The sequence below is a fragment of the Enoplosus armatus genome, chromosome 10 (genome assembly GCF_043641665.1).
Source record: "Enoplosus armatus isolate fEnoArm2 chromosome 10, fEnoArm2.hap1, whole genome shotgun sequence".
Classification (NCBI taxonomy): domain Eukaryota; kingdom Metazoa; phylum Chordata; class Actinopteri; order Centrarchiformes; family Enoplosidae; genus Enoplosus; species Enoplosus armatus.
Genome location: NC_092189.1, coordinates 15,993,332 through 16,018,644, shown reverse-complemented (window position 1 = coordinate 16,018,644; position 25,313 = coordinate 15,993,332). Strand labels below are relative to the sequence as shown.

At 41.7% G+C, this 25,313-nt stretch overlaps 3 protein-coding genes across 3 annotated transcripts; 2 read left to right on the top strand and 1 right to left on the bottom strand.

Annotated features, from left to right (window-relative positions):
- The first annotated feature begins 2,537 nt into the window (after positions 1-2,537).
- zbtb33 (zinc finger and BTB domain containing 33) lies at positions 2,538-5,965 on the top strand. The gene has a single exon (XM_070913429.1). The coding sequence runs from the start codon at positions 2,538-2,540 to the stop codon at positions 4,410-4,412; it is 1,875 nt and encodes a 624-aa protein (XP_070769530.1). The 3' UTR covers positions 4,413-5,965.
- A 2,113-nt stretch (positions 5,966-8,078) lies between these two features.
- tmem255a (transmembrane protein 255A) lies at positions 8,079-17,214 on the bottom strand. Its single transcript, XM_070913605.1, has 10 exons — positions 17,103-17,214; positions 14,200-14,342; positions 13,529-13,591; positions 11,764-11,853; positions 10,105-10,170; positions 9,859-9,947; positions 9,596-9,667; positions 9,107-9,269; positions 8,812-8,958; positions 8,079-8,222 (listed from the first exon to the last, which is right to left on the bottom strand). Exons 1-10 carry the CDS (start codon positions 17,158-17,160, stop codon positions 8,079-8,081), a joined length of 1,035 nt encoding a protein of 344 aa, XP_070769706.1. The 5' UTR covers positions 17,161-17,214.
- Positions 17,215-20,365: 3,151 nt separating this feature from the next.
- atp1b4 (ATPase Na+/K+ transporting subunit beta 4) lies at positions 20,366-24,689 on the top strand. Its single transcript, XM_070913654.1, has 8 exons — positions 20,366-20,431; positions 21,077-21,293; positions 22,806-22,934; positions 23,047-23,151; positions 23,500-23,699; positions 24,188-24,244; positions 24,348-24,440; positions 24,528-24,689. Exons 1-8 carry the CDS (start codon positions 20,366-20,368, stop codon positions 24,687-24,689), a joined length of 1,029 nt encoding a protein of 342 aa, XP_070769755.1.
- The last annotated feature ends 624 nt before the right edge of the window (positions 24,690-25,313 follow it).

Here is a 25,313-nt window from a genome sequence, read left to right as displayed (position 1 = left end):
TGAGGGATGGAGTAGGAGGCAGGACCTGTGTACTCTGTTGGCAACACTTTAATGAGTGAGTATAGGAGGACTCAGAGGTAGGGGTGCAAATAAGTGCCACTCTGATGGACAGAAGTTTTAATAAATGACACATGTAATAAGAGACAACTGCATTGTGTGAGCAAAAAGTCTCTTCTATACACTGAAGCATGAAACCAGAAAATGAAAAGATTTTATATACTATGCACACACCAATCATTAATAGTAAGTTCATTGAGACTATATAGTTACAAATTGAGTAGAAAGGAAGTTGCAACAAAAAATGAAATACAAAAATTGCACTTGAGGAGATGGAGTCTGGTGGTGTATTTAGCTGTATAGATCAGTTTCTTAACATATTTTTGCCAGTTGCTATTCATGTACAGCAAAGAGTAAAACTGTGGTCCAATGAGGGTGGTGGGTGTGTCCTGTGCAGTGAACAGCGCGGGAAAATCAAATGTACTCTCATTGAATAAATAACGAAAAAACAAATCAAATCAAATCTCAAGTTGTACAGTGATATCGACAAACAATGTAATTCCTGGGCACAGTGGTGCGCCTAATTATAGTATGTGTTATTGGACGTTTTATAACTGTAAAGTGTTTTGATTGTAAAGTTAAAACTCCAACTTCCGGTTTCACAGCGCTCACACACAACACCGGAACTATGTGGACTGTGGACATTTAAACGAGCAACTACACGAAATGAATTAGTTTGGGATGCTACACAGCGACACCGATACTCTCTGTAAAGTAGCTTGTATGTTTTTGTAGAAACACGGACGCTCAGCAACTGAAGTAACACAATGTCTCTACCTCTATCTGTTTCTACCGTTAAACTGGAAAAAGTGGAGCCGAGGAGCAAGCATGTTGAGGAGGCACTGGCAAAAAATTTGTTTTTCACGGAGTTGAACACGACCGCTACGTGCCTCATCTGCAGCCAGAAAGTATTATATAAGGAATTTAATATGAAGCGGCATTACACTGCTAAACACGCGGGGACGTATAATAAGTACAATGGAAAGAAGAGGGAGACATTGTCCGATCAGCTTCATGCAAACTTCGGCCGCTTCAAAGGGACTCCAGCAGGCCTCAGTTTGAGAGGAGAATATGAACCCAAACAGAGCACCCGAGGTACTTTATTTTTCTTTATTTCGCGCCCGTTGAGATAGTATCAGTCGCTACACTTTTATTTTGAAGGCGAACTAATGAACCGGTAGTTATCTCGAGGCCAAATCCGGCGTGGAAAAAGTAAACAATTTTCAACTGAAATAATGTCCAGTCTCTATTTCATAGCTGTATTTAAGCTAACAAGAAGCCAACCTGTTATTTGTAACATGTCTTATAATGTCGTGTAGTTTGAAATTTGTAGTTGTAAAACGTAACGTTACACGACGGCGACTCCTTGTGGCTGTTCAATCAATGAGGCACTGAGTGCAGTTGGCAGGGGAAGCTGGCTGTTGTTAGCCATTGTCTGTAGCTAGCTAGCTAACTTACTACAGTCTGTGGTAGCGGTCCTGCTTGGTCTTGGCAGAAAACATCAGGGTTGCAGGTAAAGAGAGTTACTTTCATGTGCTGCCGTTTAAAGTACCAAGATTTCATAGTAGCATGTATTCATTGTGTGTGTTGTATTTGAAGCTAACATGCTAACAAGCTGCTAAACAGTAGGCCGCGTTCCCCGCTTTTCATTGAAGAGGAAGAGGGAAGGAAACACTGCTAGCGTTATCTTTGTTAGCTAGCTAACAACAGCGTTTGAATATTTCTTTAAACACATTAAAAGCAATAATAGTTAATTTATGAAAGTAGCTAATGTTGTCGTTAAAGTTAAATAATCGTAGTTTTGCACTTGTGTAATGTCATGCGAGACAGAAATTTAAGCGTATTATTACAACTTTGGCAAACTAACATCTAGCTAACGTTATTGTTTTGGTTTCCTGACTGAATTAACTATCATGACTACAAACACAGATGTTCACATCCATACTCTCACTGTTCCTTTTTGCACCCAAGACCAAAACACTTGAACAGGAAATTATGTCTCTACGAGTAATGAATTTGTTATTGCATCCAACAATAGCTAGTTTATGAGGCACAATTAGCCCAAGCCAATGCAGCCACTAACAGCCCTGCCATCATGAAGGCTTGAATGTTCACTTTTTGTTGAAACTTAAACAGATTCATCTTCGTGGTGCTGTTGAATTTCATTGCGTTATACAGAAAAAGTGGTTTGTAATAGTTTGTCCACCACTGTTATATAACTGGGGGTAAGTTTGGAGAACTACAGCTAGACCAGTGCATTGGACAGGCCAACAAACTTTCTGGATTGTTCTCCTATTGACTGCTAGGGTGTCAACAATAACTGTTAGAACTGGAAAAGCAGGATATGGAAACGCCTTAACTACATGTTTTGTGAAACATCTAATGGTATTCTGCATGTCACCATATTTTAATCAACTGACTTGTGTATTCAGAGGTGTGATTGTGATTTGTTGTCTTTGATTTTATTTCTCTCTACAGACATGCCAAGTCTAAAGCTGATATCTGCAACCGACACGCAGTATTCAGCAGCTGTGCTGAAGTCAATGAATGAGCAACGAAATCATGGATTATTTTGCGATGTCACCATTATCATACAGGACAAGAAATTCAGAGCTCACAAAACAATCCTGTCTGCCTCAAGTACATATTTCCACCAGCTCTTCAGTGTAGCTGGACAAGTGATTGAGTTAAACTTCATCAAAGCAGAAATCTTTGAGGAGATTCTCAATTACATTTACAGCTCCAAGATTGTCCGTGTCCGCTCCGACATGCTTGAGGAGCTCATAAATGCTGGACAGATACTGGGAGTCAAGTTCATCGCAAACTTGGGGTCACCATTATCACAAGTTAAGGGTCTGCCTGGTTTGTCCAAGGAGACTGAAAACAAAAATGACACACCTGCAGAGATGATGCCGATCATCACAGAGTCTTTCTCAATATCTGCAGAGGAGTTCAATCAGACGAGCACATCTGCAGGTAATGATGAGGACTCGGATGGTGATGTTATGTTTGTCTCTCAAACAACTGCTCAAACCAGAGCAGCCAACCAGAAAACCAACTCTGGTAAGGTCATTGATTTGGATACAGCTAATTCAGAAAATGTAACATCAAAGCAAAATGAAGAATCAAATCATGCAGTTGCAAAACTCACAGAGAAAGCCCAAGCCCCCTTGAAAACAAAGCCTCCCAGCATCAGCTGTCCAAACCCCAGTTTGCCCAACAGCAGCCCTCTGCACAGCCCAGACAGCAGCTCCAATAACGCCTCTTCCCCTGCCAGAGTTTCCTCAGGAAGTGCTCCCACAACACCAGCCAGGTCAAGCAGCTTCACCCCTGAGCCCTCGAGTGCCTCTCAGTCCTCTGAAAACAGTGATATAATGGGAGTCCACAAGAAGCAAGTCTCCACTTCATCTCAGCAAGGGGATTTCAAAATAAGGCTCTTAGATGTGTCTGAAGGCCCAGCAAATCAAACTAACACTCCCAAGTCAGCTATAGCAGCAAAAAAGACAGTGACACTCAATACAGCCACAGAAATTGATTCAATCTCGTCAGGCTGTAAAGTTTATGCCAATATTGGAGAAAATACCTATGACATTGTCCCGGTAAAGGAAGATCCAGGCGAAGGAGGCTCTAAAGCCAATAAAGGGAAGAGATCATTAATGGCAACGCCTTTGAAACCCTTTGATAAAACACCCACATCACCGAAGGCCAGCCCAAATAAGAAGAGGACCAAAGCAGAGCTTGAGGACCACTATGAGCTGATCATGGATGGGAAGACTTTCTACGTATGCATCGTCTGCAAGCGCCCCTACGTGTGTCTGACGAGTCTCCGCCGTCACTTTAACACCCACTCGTGGGAGAAGAAGTACCCGTGTCGCCACTGTAACAAGGTCTTTGCTCTGGCAGAGTACAGAACTAAACATGAAATCCACCACACAGGAGAGAGGAGGTACCAGTGCTTGTTGTGCAATGAAATGTTCATGAACTACCAGGTACTGTCCACCCACTGCAAGCAAGCCCACAACCAGGATCCCAGCGGGAGGAAAGAAAAAGATGATGCCGACAACAACTTGTACCGACTGCTGCCGTGTAAAACAGTGCAGATGAAGCCGTACTCATGGAGTACTGACGGGCCAGGGGTTCCCGTCATATCAGAGGACGGCAGCGTGCATCACATAACCACCGTCGACGACGATGTCCGTTCTTCCACCCAGAGCAGGATGTTGAGCTGGGACGACATCTTTGTGGAGCCCGATGCTCACATGCCGCCTGATGCTCACACCCGACCGGGGTCAACCATGAACACTCCTCCACAGGGAGCCACAGAGTTTGACTTTGTTATACCAGAGACCTACTGAGCAACACTTGCTGCTCTGTTACCTGTGCCTTTTAGGTGCCCCCCACCCTTTTTTCCCTCTTTGGTTCCATGTCAACAATATTCTTCTGCAATTCTTGATAGTGTCAGCTTAAGCTACGGTCACATTAGCCTTCCTCTTATTTGTGGTGTAATATCGTACCAAACGGCCAGTGCCACCTAGAGATTGCACCGAAACGGGAAACGAATGCTTGAATTTGTCTGCTGTGCCGGCTTCAGTTAAACTGAAACGGAGATGTTGCAGGACGGAAGTGTAATGCGACCTTTACTCATGTTACTCTGCTTGTGCTAATAGCCTTGATCGTTTGTATCGTTGGAATAAATGATAATCACATCAGCAAGAATACATAGAAGTGGTTCACACGCATTAAAATCTCAAAAGAACTAGAGTTTATATGAATGATACAAATTGGAAGAATCAAAAGACAACTCAATAGATGCAATAAAAAGGCAGAACACCGTGTATGTTTACGTTTTCACTGTATGAGGCTATAGGATACAGCTGTTGCAGGCTCAGACTGATGTTGTTGCCTAATTTCCTTGTTGGTCTTCAGCCTCAAATTCTGTATCAGCCAGGGGATTTCAGCTAAAGGATCTGAAGCATTGAAACAGAGACATTCTCTCCTGCCTAAATCTGCCTAAACCAATTAAAGAAGTTAAAGAGCCCACTGAGCTCCATTTAATTAAAAAAGAAAGAAAGAAATGCAGGACTTTCCCCGCAATTAAATAAATCAAGGTTGCTCAGATTTTAGATCCGTCATCAATGGCTGCATCAATCATGAATCGCAGGTCTGTTTTTGAGGATCAGATGGAAATTTTAACAAACAAGGAGTTTCTGGACTGATCATTCCTGGTTTCTATTTGAGACTCTTTTAAACATAATTCTGTACAAGAGAATGTCGATTATGATCTGAAATATATTTTTTCATTGTGTGATTGTTGGAGATCCCACATCTGGGTTTTGTGGCAGGGAAGATATACGATGGTTATTTAATTTTTCAGTCGTTGGAAAAACAATTATGGCTTATTTCTTTTTGTCCATTAAACACATTGTCTTATTTTGATACACTTGTACATTTTTATTTCCTATGATTGCCATGTTGTTTTAATGTCAAAATCTGCCGGCGACATAGCATAGGCTAGAGATTTTGCATACAAATGTGATAATAGGATTGACATGAACAGGATTATTTCAGTCCGTACATATAGCACTTAGTGTTGGATCAGGCAGAAGGCTTTTTATGATGTTTTTACCTTTTCACTCTGTTTTTCCATTGTGTCAAAATGTAGTGACTGGTCAGTATGAGTAAAAAAGTAGTGCTAACATGGAAATTCAATAAAACATGCAGATTTTTTTTATTAACAGATTAACATTGATGTGTGATGTACAGTGTATATTTGTGTTAATCCCTCTTTTTACTGTTTCAGATGTATTTATTAGGTTTATAGCAGTAGATACAATTAAATAGTTATTAAATACTCAGTTCTGTTGACATTGTACAAAATGTCCATTTTCTGTCAATTAGCAATGAGGGTTCCCATGATGGTAAATAAATTATTCTTTTACTATTTTCATTTAGTTGTCTTGCAATACCAGCATGTAAATATCTGCTATTTTATTCACTGTGTTGTCGGAGGGATGTACATTTTCTAGCATTTCAAAATGAATGCAACGAAACCGTAACAGTCCCTCGCAATGCAAAATAGGAGTAAAATAAGTCTGAACAGGTGATACAAACTCCTGTCAGTACAGCTCCAGAAGATGATGGAAGAGCTGAACTTAATTGTGAAATGAGACTTATTTCCAATTTACCACAGCCCGTGGTGAAAAAGTATGAACTTCTACATCATGATGTCAGTTAAATCATGCCAATTTCACTGATGTAATTTAGACGAGTCTGCAGCCATGTCAGCTGCTCTGTGAGGCTGTACAGATAAACGGGTGCTTTGAGCAAAGTGCTAATGTCTGCATGCTAACATGCACACAATGACGATGCTTGCTGATGTCTAGCGGGAATTGTTAGGTGTTCACCTAACATGGTTAGCATGCTAACATTTGCTAATAAGAAATTTTTTAAATAAAAATAGGGCTGAGTCTGAGTTTTGCAGGTGTTTAGTCATAAACCAAAGTTTTGTAAATTAAAAGTTTTTCCCGATGATGGCATTGTATGGGAAGGAAGGAATCACCAGTTATTACAGTTTTATCTTGACAGGACATGAACATCAGCACCAGATTTCATCGCAATCCATCCTTGGTAAGACATTACAACAACATCCAAATGTGAACCTCATGTTGGTGCTAGAGAAAAAGTCAAAAGGATTCATCCTCTGTGAACATGAACGTCTGTACAGAAGTCATTCCATCCAACAGTTGAGATGTTTCAGTAGTGAACACATGCTGCCATCCATAGAGCCATGCTGCCGTCTCGGCTAAAAAGAAACACACTATTTGAATTTACACAAATCATTTTTTAATGGACAAAAAGGAACTGACAATCAGCCCCTGAGAATGTGTTGTTTAAATTATAAACAGCCGTGATAAAAGCTGACAGAGACCGGTTTACACTTCTGTCTCTCATCCTCTTCCTCCCATCTCATGTCAGTGAATCCAGCACTGACTGTTCACACTCTGCCTTACTCATGTTTCTTCCTGACAGACAACACAACTCATAGATGTGATAATACTGCTACTTACAAAGAGAGACGATATATGCTTACCTGCTTTGCAGCTTTTAGTGAAAATACAATAAATAGGGTTTGGAGTGTAATTGTTAACCGTCCTGACTTAACAACTAGTGCAGAATATCTTATTTCTTCCTAAACACTGCTCTGCAGAGATCACCACACATAAAAGATATTTTTGAACATAAACTGAAGAGTTGATAAATAGATACCAGGATCTGTTTGTATACCTTAAGCATAACTGCTAAAGGAGCATCTGTGTATCATACTGCTGTACATACATTATGAGCATGTAACACCTCCATTACTGCTAACTTTGCCTTTTAATAATGTACAGTGACACTATTAGCCACTAAAGAAATGACTGCTTGGGCCTACAACTCTACAGTTAGTAATTTTCTAGCTGCTCAGATTTGGGACAAACACAGAAGCTTTCATCTAACTCTGCTTTAATCTCACACAAGGCTCGTAGCTGTGCTAATCAGTCCAGATCCTCGCAGTGCAAACAGTGTACCACTTGAGGCAGGAAGCATTTACAATATGTACTAAAGAGAGGTGAACATAGAGCATGAGCTGCAGGAGAGTTTTTGACCAGAATAAGTCCAGGTGACAGAGTGCTGCAGCACTGGAAGTCCATTTGTATTAAGGCAGATAGATGTGTAAACAGTCCTGGCTTTGAACTGGATGTCTCTCTCTTGATGTGTATATGCACACACACACACACACAGTGCAGGCATGACGTGTGAGTGGTGCCCAGGGAGACAAACACTACTCACACCTCCCTTGTGTTGGGCTGAACTCAAAGTTAGTGTGCTCTGTGGCCATCCTCCTCCTCCTCACCACCTTTCCTTCAACACAGTTCTCAACGGTTGTGAGGAAGTGCCCAGAGGAACTGCATTCAAACCACTCACTCAGCATCTAACAACGGCCAGTAACCTTTCCGGTGCCTTCTGTGCTCGACGCAATGTTACGGGCTGTAGGGTGGGGGCTTCTCATCAGGGTGGTTGTGGGGAGGAGAGTAGCGTGGAGGGATCAAAGTGGGCCACAGGTGGCTGGCTCCAGACTGGGAGTCATCTGACAGGCCTGAGGAGTCAGGGAACATGTAGGAGCCCTGCAGGAAAGGCAAAACAATTATTAGAGCGACATGTTTACAAGTCTGGTTTCAGAATAACTCCTGACTGAACATTCAATTTATCACTTTATTTGTCCCCAAAGGGAAACTAGATGCACAGCAGTGAAATGCATGCACGTGAATACATATATGAAAAAAGCAAAGTGCACAAAATAAGTTAAATTATGAGTAAAAAATACAAAATATTTGGGTCCTGAATGGGTGTATGTGCTCACGTCACCTTCCTCACAGTTTATAAAGGTGGTAGATGGTATGAAAGAGTCTTTATATCTGTTAGTTTTGGCTAATGGGAGTCAGAGAGTCTGGATGTAGGGGAGGGGGATCTGTCAGACCACATGGACTCTACTGTCTTTATCAACTGTTCGTTATACAGTGAGGGAAGAATACCAACAGATAAAAGAAGACGTAAGAACTGAGCATTGACTGCTGGCATTAAAACATTTTGAATGAACTAGACGTGACATGTGATGATAAAACAACTGCCAATAATAAATCAATAATTGTTTTGACCAAATCCTCAGTCTATGCACATCATGCGGTACACTGCAAGTTTTAAGTGGCTTTGTACCTGCAGGTCGTAGGCAGTGTACGGCGGCAGACAGGGGGCAGCGTTGTAATACGAGTTGAGGGAAGTGGCGGGTGGAGGAGGCTCTGAGGGTACTGGAGCTGTGATGGCCTCTGGCTCAGATGTACTCTCCGAGGCAGCAGAAGGAGTCTGACAAGGACACAAGGAATATTGATCAGTTTCTATCAATTGATCAAACACCGGAGAATTACAAAACAAAAGCTTTACTTCAGCTCCTACTGACAAATCCACAATTAAAGCCGTCTAATTGTGTCTTCTCTTCATTCACGTGACGTACCATATCTTTGAAGCCTCCCAGCACTGCGGCAGTAATGATGCCCAGAAAGAGGGCCACGATGTTGAGGATGGTAGCGGACCATAACAGGTGGTAGAGGTGCACCACGTCCTGGCAGCTCTTCACATCCGTGTATTCGTGGTAGCCTCCAATCACCTCTACACGGCTAGCCCAGTGGGTGGGACAGAGAGGGAAACAGCCTACAGTCAAGCCACCAGCAGGCTCTGTGCATTTGCATTCAGGACACCATTAAAAACAGACAATGAGTTTATAGAGATAAATGAGTCTATGTCAGTAAAAGTTCAGGTGGTTCAGATGTTTGGTCAGACACAAACAGGACATGCAGGGGAAATGGCATCCTAAAAACACATTTCTACGGTGGGTTAAATCATACAATAATTACTTATGTTCAATCATCACTTATCAAAAAAGAAAAAAAAACATGAGTCGATCATTAATGGCCAATATGGTTCTAGAACAAAAGGGACCTACTTCCAAATCATGGATGATTTCCTAAACTTTTTCAAAACATCTTTATTCTGAAGTCCCATAAGAGGATGTTCTCTGAAACAAAGGTTAAAAGAAAAGAAACATTCTTGTTCTAATACAATCAACGCAGTTGCAGAGAAAAAAATCTCCCACAAAAATGGCACAACGGTAAACATCACAAATTCTAAACAGTCAAAGCAACACAGCAAAGCAAGTGGCCGCTGGTTCAGAGGTGCGTCAGGTGCTCGACCGCTCAGCGTACTCACTTGCCGCAGTTGTAGAGGTCGCAGCAGTAACAGGTGTTGCTCTTCACGCGCAGGTTGCAGGATGTGCGCGATGATGACTGACAGGGCACCTGAAGGTCAAACATGACTTTATAGTCCCTTCACTCTGGGTCAACTTCTGCCTCTATGTCTCCATAAAACTGGCTAAACAGCTAACAGCTGACGGACAGTTCACACACATACACGGAGGATGAATTCATCGCACAGAAAGTGAAACGTGTTTCTTACATCGCGGTCAGATGAAGTCTCGCTGGAGTGATACTGACAGCGGCCAGCATACAGAGGCCTGAGGTCCTGCAGTACAAGAAACAACATGTTTATATATTTCACTGGTCTACTTACAAACACACACTAAAGATCATACTCTTTTACAAACATGAGTTAGCTAACCAACTGCACACATGTAGAGCCTCAACATTTACAAGTTTCAAAATATAAACGTGACATCCACACATATCATCATAGAACAATAAAACATCAACATCATCAAATTCACAAACCTATGCAATATTATCCATGTAACAGCAAACCTAACTGTACTATAAGATACTTTGCTCTTGCCCCGTTTATCACTACGTGCTCCAAACTAACACCTGTGAAGGGTCAGAAACTTTACCTGTGAATGGGACGCATTCGACTGGATGCGTTTTTGATGCAAATCATCAATATCGCACATAATGACGTTTAATCAACCACAAATTGTGCAGTGTTGCATTTGATGTATAGCTGAGGACCGTGTCCTTTGGCACCAAAAATGTTATTTAGTTTGAGAAGTAAAATTCTGAAATATTTACAAGCAACATTTTGATTAAAACTGACAAATGTGTAGAAAAATGTGTATTGCTTAAATGTATAACCAGCCATCTGACAGTCACTTCATCTGTCTGTCACTGCATCATATTGCTTTTTCTCTTTCATTCAACTGTGTGCCTCTTTGTAGTTAAGTGTACAAAAAATGCTGCATTCAAGTGGCGTCCGGGTTCGTTGGAGGGTCCTCACCATGATGCTGGAGAGGCTGTGGAATAATGAGGATCACATACATACTTTTTGGGATTGTCTAAAACTGCAGAAATTTAGTGAGAATATTAAATGTGAGATAACAGTCATTTCAGATGTTGATTTACTTTTGAATCCACTGTATTTCGTGTTGAGATGTATACCCGAGAGGGATACTCTATGGAGATAATTATTGTTAATTGCAAGGAAAATGAACTATTTCTTGGTTACAAAATCAACCCTTTAACAGTGGAACAATGGACTTAGAGACTGAGACATAACGGAAGAAATTACTGCACAATTGCAAATGAAAAAATATATATGTGGAGATAGACACCTGTAATTCTGTATCTGGCTTAATAGACGAATACTACTTTTTTCACTCTCAAGAACTTGAAGATTTGTAATTGAAAATGTTGGATGAGCTCACGATAGTATGTGATCAATGTATTATTTGGATATTAAATAAAATTAGTTAAAAATAAATAAATAAATGTTGAATTTTCCATTTCATTGACACGACTGGAAGATGAAACCCTGGTAATGGTGCTGGCCTTCCTTTTCACCCAGCCATAACCTATTTGAACTGTTTTAAGAGTGCATTAGTGGTTATTTATTGTCTTAAGTACTTTGCGTCATGGAGAATAATCTCCCTCTACCACAAAATGTATTTGTCTCGCTGAGGAGGGCGCAGCAGCTGCTACAGCCTGCCATATGTGAGCAATGCCCTTGCAGGAGGGCCTACGTTTTAATATATGTCTAATGCAGTATATTAAGCTTTAATGGGGGTGGCATTGATTAATAAGCTTGTTATAAGTCAGAGCATTAGTATCATACATATTCATAATTGATTAGTTTAGTTAAATAAGTAGAAGCTTCAGTGTTACTTACAATGTGCCTCGCAGCAAAAACTCCGTCGACAATAGCGCAGCAGAAGGCAGCCACCACTCCGAAGCTGATGAAGACAATAGATGCCACTAACTGTGAAGGAGAACAGAGGAGCATCAGCTTCATCACGCAATGATTATTTTGTTTTTACAAAAGACTTAAACATGCACTATTTTGCGTATCATCCTGCACATGTGCTTCTCTCTGAGCATGAATGGATGGGACGAGGGTGGAGGGGGCTTGTGGGCCGGGTAAAGGACAACAGTGACTGAGCGCTGTGGTTGTCACCTAGCTCCAGTGGTGTTCGTGGCTGGCACGGTGCCCAGCTCTTTATAGGCACTGAAAGCCTTCACCCCCCCCCACCCCATTCTCCTCCTTTCACTCCTCAATGAAACACAGCATGTATTCAATTACACATCACCCCACCCTGTCTGCAGCCACCCCAGCTCGCAGGAGGGAGGCAGAGCAAGTGACGCAAGCTAAAGGGAGCAGAGATTTATGCCTGCGCCAAGATTTCTACGGCGCTCACATGAATACAACCAGCGGCAAACAAAGGGTTCAAAGATCAGTTTGAGTTGTTTTAATTGAACGATTTCTGTATTGGTGCTTCTTTTTTTTGTGCTCTTCTCACTGGTTTGAAGTGGACGGGACTCAGCTGGAAACACTTAATGTCACATCAATGTCTGATGACTGATTGTTTATGCTGCGAGGCCACCGCTAATCAAATCTGATCCAACCACACCCACACAGTCCTGATGAAGCAGATGCATTTTTGAGTGTTAACCTCTTAATAAATAATACCTAAAGATGTTTTGCTAATTGTTAAACATTTAGTCATTAATGTTTTATGTTATACAGAAATCACCAAGTTTTCAGGGGCTTTAAACATCAAGAAGATGTTTGCTGCTGATTTCTACTGATAGGATTATTGGTTAACTCACGATAACATTTACTATCAATTATGATTCACTTACTTTCACCTATTTACAAATATGAAAATACAGACAATTCTTCTTCTTACCTGGCTGAACATTTGGGTTGGGTCTTCTGATTATTTCCCTCAATGAATCCATTAAAATGTCAGAAATAGTGATAAATGTCCAACCAATGATCCAAAATCCAAATATATTCAATTTACTATCACAGAATAAATTGCCAATAAATTTTCTGTTGATCAGCTAATCATTTCAGCTCTACTGAAAATGTAATAACATAAATATCACATGCCTCTAATACCACGAACCATAAATAATATCAACACGTTTTCTATGTTATAACACTTTATGGCAAACAACAAATCAGAGGCAGTGTGGTGAGACATGTCATACACACACACTAACTGCGACTCCAGGCATCCAAACCCTGCTGCATTATGGGAAAAGGTGTCACGGTACAAACTCATTCTTCACGTCAGCCCTGACAGTTTCTGCCCAGCACCTCCCACCTGCTCCTCTCATCTGCAGTTTCCTTGCCCACATTCCTGTGTGGACATCTTTCCTCCTCCACTTACACCCGACTTCTATTTCTGGCTGCCGTCTCCCTTGAAGCCCAGGACACTTGCTCTGATACACAAACCTCTTCAGGCAAAGCGGGACTCACAGTCTGGGTCGGGTCTGCTGTGTCTATTGTCACATTAACGACATAATGAAGCCGTGGGCTGTCGTAAGGTAATGGGGACTGATATACAGTTTAATGACAGTGTAGAGACAAGGAGACACCAAGCACTGAGAGTGATCTCAATGCACAGAGGTAATATAAATCCTCTTACCATCTGCCTCTTGTTCTCTATCAAGTGAGCACCGATAATTCCCAGAAAAGAGCCGAAGCCCAGCTGAAAAGAGAGAAGATGGCTGTCAGGGCATTTATCTAATTTGACGGTAAAGCTTTGATTTCATAGCGCAGTGGGACAAATCACGTGCTTCTGTCGTGGTCACATGTTGTGCACCCACTATTCACTTGTATAGATGAACAAAATACATTGTAGATTCATTTACTGTAGGATTTGAGGAGCTTCTCTCAATCTTATGTTGCATAATTCAAAATTGATTTCTTTCCGTGTAAATTAAATGTTAATGATTTAAACTATGATGATCTGATGAATTTGAGGTTAAAGTTAGAAGAAGCATCTTTATGTAACTGAAATACAACTGGCTGCTTTCCTGGCAGCTCTTTACGTAAGGTAGAAGGCTAAAAGCTGAGTACTGTGAAGAAAACACATTTATGGGCTGAGATACTTTACCTCACTCAGCCTCTAATGACAGAGATGCTGAATAATGAATGTGGGGGGGAAAATTCCCCCCTCAGAGACCTTCAGTCATTATGTTCATCAGGGTCCAGGAGCGGGAAGAGCTCGCTGGAAACACTCTCACTTCACTCATTATGAACTCTGGCAGTGAACACGCCTGCTGCTGTTGCCTGCAGGTGTGAATGTGCACTCACAATGACTCCCGGGTAGTAGCCGCCAACTGTGATGTTCTGCGTCCTGGTCGTCGCTGCCAGGCCAAAGATAAGGATGAGCACAGAGACGATGAGCAGCATCACCGTCACTATTATGGATTTCCTCTTCCTCCTCTTGAAGGAACCTAACGGGACAACAAACGAGTGACCATTACTGCCAGCGTCACCAGTAAAGTGATGTAAAAATTGGACGACGAGGCTGCAACTAGAATCCACTACAGCACTGATGTAATGGGAAGTAGTTAGAGAGACTCATGACTGGACTGGAGTTTCTCCGGCTCTGTCACGTTGACAATCAGTGGCCGGAGATCTAAGAGCGAGGCAAAGTGCACGCTGCTTTAAAGATGCTGCAAAAGGGCTGATCCTATTTGTACTATATGTGCAACATAAAGGGAAATCAATTTTAAAAAGGCATCCTGTGAAACAGAGTCATAACAGAGGCTCATCTTCTATCAATAAGAGCGTGGAGATGAATTATGATGTTGACTTATATGAGATACAATCTTTAATGTATTATTTAATAATGTCAATTCGTTCTTATGAGGGCCTTGCAGACATTTAAACATAAAAGGAAAGTAACCTCCATAATGCAGGGCAGTATCTTAAGAAGCTACATTACATTACTAGTTAATAAAATAAAAACAAAATTTGGTTTGTTAAGTGGGAAAACGTCCTGACATCCACTCACCAGTAACAAACTGTTATTACATTTACATTAGACACTTTTTCTAATGATCTGTGCTAAAATGTTTAATGAAGCGGCGTCCTGGTGAGCTAGAGCTTTGAGATGTTGATCATATAAAAAATAAACACAGCTTCCAGTCTTGCCGTTCGAGGACCTTTGTTGCATATCAACCCCTTTATTCTCTTTCCCCTCATATCCACTCAGCTCTCTGCGTCCTGTCTAATAAAGGTATAACAATAAAAGTAAATACTTTTACAGGCACTGTACTGTATATATGATGCATGTATGTATGCTGTGTGTCACCTCCAGCATGAGTTGGCCAGGTTAACTGTATATTTGGAAAGCATTTGGAGAGTTTTCATCCTGTACTGAAATTAAATGTGTTAAGTTAACTTTATTACCATTACAACAAACATTGTTAGGAACTTGCCTTGTTGAGCACATAGTGCAACAAAGAGAACCATAAACTAGAAACAAAATGTACCTTAAAGCGCTAAAGGTTTATTCAAACAGCTCAGATTTAAAACAGGGTTGTCTGAACCTCCTCCCAGAGGGCATCTCTTCAAAGAGGGGAGCAGTCATCTCTAACAATATTCAGGGCCTTTTGGTGAAGTCGAACGTTATAAACTGAAGAGAGAGACGGCAGGGAGTGGCCAGTAATTTTAGATGCAGTCTTAACTTCTCTGATGCATTTGGTTCATCTATTTTACCTCTTCCTGTTCAATTCATTCTGCTGTGTTCAGAGAGCTCATCATAGAACAACAGATCATCCATGTCACCTCTATGTTCTGTTTTAGGCAAGCCACAAACAGATGTCAATGCTACTGAATGCTGATGCTCCAACCTGGAGATCAATAAGAGGTACATCACTGCTCATCGCTGCACTGAGCAGGGAAAGCATATGGTCTCAATCAGATTTTGTCACCATGTTGCCTGCACAGCCTCTGAAAGTAATGATATAGAAATAATGTACAATTTTGCAGAGCTGGGAGTTACATTACAATGATAATTGTATTGTGATGAGGTGAAATTTCCTCTGGGATTGCATTATTGTAAATTGTTTTCCATCCCTGGTCTCGCATGCTCTATTACAGTTAACTGAAACACTGCATGTGGCTGTTTTGTATCAGTGAAATTAATTATGAATGTCTCTGTTCTTTTTCATATCACATCCCTTCAGTTTTAATCTCAGAGAAAACATCATCCAATGCGATGTCAAATACCATATGAAAAAAACCCAACAATTTTGCCACTGTATATATTATCTGATTGTCTATATAAATTTGAAACAAAAAAACATTGTTGACACATTTGATTTAATCAATGTCCTCTGGCTATACCCTGCAGGGTTTTTGTGGGAAAGGGATTTGTAACTCAAAATCCTGCATGGCTAGATTTGTTTAGTATGTGAACTCCTTTGAAAACTGTAGGAGATCTACCTGAGACCAGGAGACTACAAGTGTGCATTCAAGTACAGGTATCTGACGAACAGTAAGTGCTGTTATGTATAAGTAAGATTACTTCTGTTTAACATCATTCAAGTAATATTAAAAAGTAGTCATTCAAAGATTACTCCATGTCAGAGGCACATAGGGTCTGTGACATTCAACCATTTCAATATGATTACACCACCTTTAAGTGCTTATAAGTGACCACTTTTCTTTCTCAAACATTGCCTTACATGGAATAAAACGTCCAACAAACACGGATGATCCTACTATCTGTGCCACAACAGCAAAACTGTGTACACTGAGTACAACAATCATCAATCTGTACCATACTGTGCAAAATATATTCACAGATGTTCCATTACACGAACGGACCATTATTTCCCCTTAATTTCCATGACAGCAGCCGAGCATCGTGCCAAAATCTGTGTCAGGCGGTTACCCATCAGAGCCAAACATCCAGGCTGCTGTGGTTACTCAACGTCTCCGCACCTGCAGTGACGCGCTGCGGCCTGGACCAGGTCCGCTGATGCAACGAGTGTTTTTGTCTGCTTTTGTAGGCAAAAAGAAATGCCGTTACCGTTTTTAACCGACAAAAACAACAAATGTGAATGGTCAAAATATTAACCTTGGTGTGTACGAACAATATAAATGAGCTCGTTCAATAAAATCCCCGCATTGTGGTAAAAGGAGTATATTATTTAATTGATAAAACCTGCTGCAGACACGCCGTTGACCTTGCACACACCTACCAATGCTTGTTTCAGAGAGGGTCAGTCCGCTGGATTGAAGGCTCTGAGCTGGAGGCATGCTGGCTGGAGGATGTTTAACGCGGTCCGCCGGACGATCCTCTTGCAAATAATAAAAAAAAACAATAACCACGACTGAATGTTACTCGCTATATATCTGAGAGCTAACTGTGTACAACCGTGTCCTAACGCAGACGGTGGGTTCGCTTGCTGTGGCATTCTCTGACAACAGCCCTCCGTCCCCGCTGAGCCCGAGTCCGTCCAATTTCCATCCCCGCGGCTGTTGATACGTCTGTCGGCCTCCGTCCTCACGGTGTGTCGGTGTCGGACAGTGGGTCGCTGCTGCTGCTGCTGCTGCTGGTGGTGGTTGTATGTGCGCATGTCACACACGTACTCAAAAAGCGGAATAACGATAACTATCAATTTCCTCCGAAGAACGTGACCGTTACACCGCCATGTTCGTTACCATCTGATACAAACTTGTTAGGTGTACCCTATATTGAAATTATTCAGTGTTTTATCGTCAAATTAATAGTCGATATTATACATAATACATACATGTATACAATCACCGAGACAAATCTTCCGCCATTTTTAAGATAATAAGCTAATTTAGCTGGTGTAGTAACTTTTAACGGTTATCGTTCCAAGCTACAAGATGGCCATGGTCATCACCTCAGGGTTTATCACTGAAAGCAGGGGTAAAAAGTTCCGATTGACAGCTTGCTTTACATCACATGGAGTCAAATAAATCAGGATTAGTATGTTTAATGTCTTTTTATGCTGCTGTTTGTGTTTCTGGCACAGGTGTGTGGTTAGTCATTGTCGGGCGAGCATCGAGCGCCACCGTCTGTCAGAAACACAAGGTGACGTTCAAGAGCCATCGGACATTCAGGGAGTTGCACATTCATTATCCAACAAAGTGACACATGCTGCCTTCATTTACGTAGGGTCTGAGAACTTTTTGTACACAATTCCTGGTCCGAAATAAAAGGAACACATATGTCTTGTTTGGTTGTAGCAGCATTAAAAGGGGACAATCCAAGTCAGATATGAAAATACACAGCAATCACAAAATTCAAAGAGCCAATAATACTTTATTATTATTTAAATATTACATACATAAATATTATGTTGCCTAAATTATCACTTTAAATCATTCTCTCTTTATGTACATTTCTTCCATAATCTTGGTTGCAATTTTATCTGCCACATCGACAGGGCTGTAGCTTCCTCTGGGTTTTGTCTTGGAATTGGGGGTTTTACCAACGACAAAATAATAAATAACTAAATAAATAAGATAAGATTCAGTGTTTCCCATCTGGAACTTTATTCCTGGCCCTGTTAAAAAGAGTTCACATTAAAATATTATTTATACCTTCATGTAGCATGTAGGGAAATTAACTTTACTGAAATTATACTTATTATATTTGGTTTGCATTATTTATTTAATTCATTAAAAATACAGAATTTGGTTGACAGAATATATATTATATTATATATATATTTATATTATTTTATTTTATTTTATTTATTTATTTTTTGGAGCGCCAGCAACAACAATGGCATGTTGCTTAAGCAGCATAATAAACCCTGCCCAAAATCTTCATCGAAAACTGACATTACTGAGGTCTGTAATTCGGAATACTTCAATGAACTCTTGTGGAATTAGCAAATGTAAAGTTTGTTCAGAAGCAACAGAGTGCTAGAACTCCAGAGTCCTCTTAAGCTCCTGTCTTACTGCTTACTTATCATTGTCCCAGTTTTACGGTTATGTTATGTTGTTTATTCCTAAATTAATATATTTAATCAAATTACCACACATCAAATCTGTGGCCTGGCCTAGTATCCCTGCATAGAAAAAAAGAGAGTGGGGTGAACGTGGGGTTAACAGGGGCCCCAGCTCATTTGTGCCCTGGAGCCCTAGCAGATTAACCTAGCCATGGAGCTTGTCCTGCACGTATGACCTCTTGTAGGGACAAGGCATAGAATATGTAGCCTGTAACTTCAGGTAAGATGCAATGAAGGCACTTTTAAATGGCATACACACTCACAATAACGTCTCCATTGCTCTGCATGGACGGTGCTTGTAATTAATGTTTTCCATAGATAGTCTTTCCTTGCTAAATGTTCTGGGTTTTTTACTTCTTCTCTGCAAATGTCCTTATGTGGTGACAAGAAGCATTGGCTTTTACTGTAAAATACTTCCACATAAACACACAAACGCACACACACACACACACACACACGAACACGTGCACGTTTTTGCCGCGCAATTCTCAAAGAACAGATTTTTTCCATGACGCAATTTCTCTTTTCATGTAAAATAAGAAGAAGAAGAAAAAACACTCTCAAAAGTTCCCCTCTCCCACTTTTACACGGGGTAACGTACGTGACCGGAGTGCAGATGGGGTCAGGAATGAGGACTACTTGAACTTCACCAGAGGGAAGCTTCTGCTGAGCACTTGCTGCAAGAGTCTGTGGAGGCGCTGGCGCTGGCAGCTGGATTAGTATGCATGCATGTGCAGGGACAATAGCTAATGACTGATATTTAATTTACGATACTTTTGTTTCATGTACGCTCGATCAATAATAATTAAGAAAAAAAAGTTAAAAAAACAAAGCGTTAATTGTTGGAGCGTCTTTGTGCACGTACAGTATGCAGCCAGGCCATGATTGACAACAGTGTCTTCTGTTGGGATAAGCTATAAATATTGTATTCATGCTCTGCTTCAGTGTTAGCCCAGCTTAGCAGACAATGGCTGATGGTGTGCGTGTACAGAATGCAGTGCTGCGGACCAGGCCGCTGCCAAAACGTCCCTGGGACCAAAAAAAAAGGACTTTGTATCCCACCCCCAGTTTCCCTCTGTCCAGCGTTCATTCACTATGATGCGCGCCTAGTTGAAGGAGGTTCTCCATAGCCGGTCCCCTTGCATGCCTAAAACTTTCTAATGAAATCCCCAAACAGTTTTTGACAAACATTATTTTTTTCTCTGGGGGTCAAGAGGGTTTTCGACACATTAATCCGCGTTTTTACTGAAAAAGAAAACTTCAGGTATGTCAGATTTTTCATTCAAATTCTATTTGATGCAACTACAAGAGTTATTCATTGTGCCCGATGCTGGATTAAGTTGTTCAGACAGCTTGGCATTGTTGTGAAAAGTTTTGAAAAAGTTGCTGAACTTGACGAGTTTGCGTCGTTTGAATTGAATAGCTCGGCAGGTGTGATTGGTTTAACAAGTACCTTTTTCTTTCTGTTGAAGAATATGGAGCCCAGTTCCACAGAGGGAGGAGCTGAAGAGACGCTCCTTAAAAACCATCCACCAAATCTTGTAAGTGCTGAAATTAGATAGAAAACATAAAACTTTCAAATCAGTTCATCCACTGAAGCAGATGCAGCAATTAAGACGCAATTTCCACTAGCACAGAAGGTTATTTGAAATAGCATATCAATATGAATTACCATTAACTCTATAATGAATAGGTTTTATTAGCACAACATTCAAAGCTCACAACAGAATTTTAAACATGTAACAGCAGATTCTTTGAAAGGTCGAACTCTCACAAGCGAAGTGACTTTGTGTCCTGTGCTTCCTCTGGGATCTGTGTGTCCTGGCCTGTGGATGCTGAGAGTCAGTGAGTAACATCTGGCTGTCAGAGTGACCCTCCAGCTCTGCTGTCTGCAGCTGCTGCTCCAAGCAGGAGGGTCCACTCAGAGGAGGTCAGCTCTCCCAATGAGTGCCAGAAAGGTCACCAGCGGGTTTATAATTTGCAGAAACAGGGGACAGGACCATCAGTGCGATGTTCATTAATATGCAGAGCACTCTCTGGCAGTTTATATCATCGGTCATACTCGGAGCTGAAGGCATGCCATTTTTTTCCTGCAGTGATTTGAAAAGAAAATAGGTCGACTGCAGAACTTAGCAGTTGAGAATATGTGTGGTGAGGGCTTTTTCTCTTCTTCTTCTTTCCACCAGCCTCACAAAGTGATACTCAAACATGGCCAAGAGCTGGAGGAAGAGCAGGAGGAGTTGGCCGAGCACCAGCCTCTAGAGCAGGAAGACCTGAACTTTGAGAGATGGAAGCGCAGGCCGTTACCCAAGAGGACGCTCCACCAGAAAATAGACGACTTGAAGACGTACCTGTGGAATGCAGAGACCAACGAATTCATGGGTCGCTCTGGAAAGAGCTGGAGTGAGTTTACAAAGAAAGACATGTTCTGTGTTGTTGGGGCATGGGGAGGGACGTTTGGATTAATGCTAAAGTACTTTTTATTTTTTACTGCATGTGTCCAGTGATTAGATCTAATGTTGAGTGTGTTACAGTTGAATCATCTTAAACAAGCTTGAGAGCAGACATGGTGTTTGAATGTCTTTAAAAGATACACTCAGGGACATTTTTAGAGGGTGAGAAATGTCTCTACAGCCCAGTGACTCTGCTCACTGTGCTGCGAGTGTGTGTGTGTCCTTATGCTCAATGTTTACATAGGTGCATGGACAATTCAGAGTGTCCCGACAAAAACAGACTGCCTGGGGACGTGTCCCCAGCGGGAGCGCACTGTTCCGGGCCTCGCATTGGCCAGGAATCACATTCCTCTACATCTTACCATGCTCTCCACAGCCACTTTCCCAAAGCCTCGGCGACCTCATCGCTGAACTTAACATGCTTATGGCCCCTCAGTTGCACTTAAACACGTAGAGATGCCCTTATCCGTAGAGCTCACTGCCAAACTGAGCTTTGGTGCAGGCAAACTTTTTTTTTTGGCAGAAGCGGCCGACTGGATGAGTTTGTTGAGTCAATGGTGATGGAGCAGCCTCTTGGTATTCCGGGGTGGTTGTTATGTGACGCTGTTGAGCCCCCTCCATCAGCTCCACTCGCAATGGCAAACATGATCCGACTGAGTGTAGAGAGAATATCCAAGGAAAGTGTGTGTTACATGCATGAGCTGAAATGCTGGATCCCAGGCAGGGCGAAGAGCTCATTTCAGCTACATAACCAGTGTGTGCACACTTGTGGAGGAGTGGGGCCCATGTGTCTGAGGAAGAAAGGCCCTGAGTTGAAGTCTGTGCTGTGTGTCCTGTGAGACGAGTGTGTAAGAGAGGACACAATACCAGAGTGGGGTGATTGGGGCTCCTTGGAGCTGGCCGGGCCTCTATGGCTGCAAAAGACCTTCACTACGATGGCAACCGGAGGTTCACTGTGTTCCTGAGTGAAAGGACAGCTGGGAGAATTCTCACTGAGCTCAAACAGAAAGGCCTTTGTGGCTCTGGGGACGCAAGGCTGGCTGCAGCTAGTCCCCTGTGAAATCGCCCGCACAGCAAAAGCCATTTAATTTAGGACACGTTTGGCTTGATTAGTTGCTAATGGACTGTTAATTGAAAATTGCAGAACAATGATAGTTCTTGGGGTTTCTTCATGATGGGATTCTCACATTAGCTCAGTGCAGCAGATTTTATACCAAAACTATTGGGAGTTAGATGAGGAAAGGACAGTAAACAAATTAGTGAGCGTCCTGATCAGGGACAGTAGCTGGAGTCCAGACAGACGACACAGTCTGAGCAAAAATGAAAATTCTTTATGGTTCATTGTTTTTCTCCACTCAGATCAGAGAAGTGATTTATTGAGTCTGTTATGTAAGCCACTTTTGTGCAAATACCGCATCAGAGACATTCACCCTAATAACTCCTTTTCTCACTCCTCTTTTAGGCCTCATCCTTCTCTTCTACGCTGCACTTTATGTGTTTCTCGCAGCCATGTTTGGCGGCTGTTTGTTTTGCCTCATGTGGTCTATTAGTCCCTACCATCCAACCTTCAATGATAGAGTGATGCCACCAGGTAAATATAACCCCAAACTCAAACCCCTCCTCTGCATCCTCCACTGTCCTTCTGTCTGTTGCTTCTACTTGAGTCTCAGCACAGTTGACTGTCTCTGGGTCTCCACTGGCAGGTATGACGATGGCCCCACACCTAGACGGCCACGAGATCGCCTTTAACGCCTCTGATCGCAAATCCTGGAAGAAGTACGCGAGGTCTATGGATGAATATCTAAGACGTGAGTCAGTGATGATGATAATGTTAAAGTATGGAGAGGGGGGGCAGACGAGGTTGTTGAGTTTGCTTAAAATGAAGCGAGCATGCAATGAGTTAATCCTCATCTTCACTACCTTTGTCTCCTTTTTCCATTTGGTTCTTGCAGGGCATGCTGGGAAGGGAAGCCTCTTTGTGGGCAGAGTGCAGCCATTCAATGTGGTTTTTTTTCACGCCCCGCTTTTGTCAAGCTTCCTTAATCAGAGGCCTGAGTCTGGCAGGGCACTGCTGTAGCAAGGCTTTATTTATGCCCTCCTCTCTCATTCTCCCTCCCTCCCTCTCTGCCTCTTTCTCCCCTGCTCTCCATTTTCAGCGTACAACGATGGTGCTCAGGAGAGGAAGAATATTCGCTGCGCACAGGACAGATACTTCATGCAGGACGACTTGGAGGAGAGCGCAGAGCGGAAAGCGTGTCAGTTTAAGAGGTCCTGGTTGGGGGACTGTTCGGGGCTGCAGGACCCCCACTATGGCTATTCTCAGGGAAGGCCATGCATCCTCCTTCGAATGAACCGGGTAAGATGTCACCAAAACCTGTACAACAGTGCAAAACAAAAGCGGGAACATAAAACAGCAGGGACACAGCGTGTTACTGGACTGAAGCTCACAGGTTTCTCAGTGAGTGACACGTTGCTTCAGGGAGAGGATGAAGACACATGAAGCGCACTACTTTTTATCTTAGTTAACATTTTAAATGGTAAACTTATGCAGAATTACATTGAAGCAAACCCTTTATGTCATTTTTAAGATTTATATATAAAGACGTTATCCTGCTGGAGTTTGAAGCAAAGAAGGTGAGTAGTGTGTGCATCCAACCAGTGTAGGACAAAAAATAGCATACAAAGGAAAACGGATTTGAAATTTGAATTGATGCAACATTGCACATGTAGGGAAACATCCATTGGACTTGAGTTCGAAGATGTGGCAAACAAAATTATAGAACCAAGGGAGGGTTGTTGTTTGCATGATGACACTTCTTTGTTTCGATTCTTTTTTTTCAATAGATTCTTGGTTACTTACCTGGCATGGGCAAACCAATAAATGTGACTTGTGGAGTTAAGGTACAGTGACCATCAACACCAACTTTTTCTCAGAGATAAGCAACATGTCTGAAAATGTCATAAAAGCGTGCGTCAAGAAAACATGACTTCCTTCCTCTTTCAGAAAGGACCTCCAGAAGCGTTGGGAGAAATCCAGTTTTTCCCTAAAAGCATTTTTGACATGAAGTACTATCCATACTATGGGAAGCTCAGACATGTGAGTCTCATCCTTGTGGATAACTCCTGTGGCATATAGACAGCCTGAAATAACACCTGTCATATCTTGACCTCTCTTCTGTCTCAGGTAAACTACTCTTCACCTGTGGTGGCTGTGCGTTTTGCAGGAGTGCAGTACGACACGCACATTCAAGTACAATGCAAACTGAACGGAAAGGGCATCATTAATAATTCACCCACTGACCGCTACCTGGGCAGTGTGACCTTCTCCTTGGACGTCGGAGCGTAAGGCAAAGATATCGCTGCCAGCAGGATGCTCCGTGACAATGAGGCAGGAAAATGTACAAGAAAAAAAAAATTATGTTGAAACATTATTTTCCATGAAATATGTAATTTCCCTCTCCTCATCTTTCACTTAAATATCCATGTCTTCTGCTGTGAAACAAATTCCTCAAGAAGTAGATATTTACTCTTGTGTTTCTGTTGTATCTTTGTACCTTGAGCGTGCTACTGGCACCTGCACCCACAACAAAAGTGCGTAGAGTGAGTCACAATTCAATTCCTGATATTTTGTAATGATTAGCAAGATTAATCAAACTAAATTACACTCTGCCCAATAGTTAGCATTTCTGGCTATGCAAATCCAATCATAACTTAAAACATTAATAGACAATTAGAAATATTGTTTTATCAGGTTAGATTATGGTTTTGTGTGCACATTTGTGTGTGATAAAGTGTACTAATTTGTTTTGCATTATATTTTTCAAACTTGTATATTGTAAGAATTCAAAGAACTATCATGCAAACACTGAAAGCAGGACTTGTACTGTACTTACACAGTAAAAAAAGACATAATAAATGACTGCAAATACACTATTACTATATTTTTGTTGAATAGAGCAGTATTATACAT

What these genes read in the sequence shown, in the direction of transcription:
- zbtb33 (XM_070913429.1), top strand. Translation starts at nt 2,538, where the DNA reads ATGCCAAGTCTAAAGCTGATATCTGCAACCGACACGCAGTATTCAGCA.
- tmem255a (XM_070913605.1), bottom strand. Translation starts at nt 17,160, where the DNA reads ATGCCTCCAGCTCAGAGCCTTCAATCCAGCGGACTGACCCTCTCTGAA. An exon ending in TTTTTGCTGCGAGGCACATT is followed by an intron (nt 10,171 to 11,763) that starts GTAAGTAACACT and finishes CTTGTACTGCAG; the next exon opens with GACCTCAGGCCTCTGTATGC. An exon ending in ACACTGCCTACGACCTGCAG is followed by an intron (nt 8,223 to 8,811) that starts GTACAAAGCCAC and finishes CCTTTCCTGCAG; the next exon opens with GGCTCCTACATGTTCCCTGA.
- atp1b4 (XM_070913654.1), top strand. Translation starts at nt 20,366, where the DNA reads ATGGAGCCCAGTTCCACAGAGGGAGGAGCTGAAGAGACGCTCCTTAAA. An exon ending in AAAACCATCCACCAAATCTT is followed by an intron (nt 20,432 to 21,076) that starts GTAAGTGCTGAA and finishes TCTTTCCACCAG; the next exon opens with CCTCACAAAGTGATACTCAA. An exon ending in TCGCTCTGGAAAGAGCTGGA is followed by an intron (nt 21,294 to 22,805) that starts GTGAGTTTACAA and finishes CTCCTCTTTTAG; the next exon opens with GCCTCATCCTTCTCTTCTAC.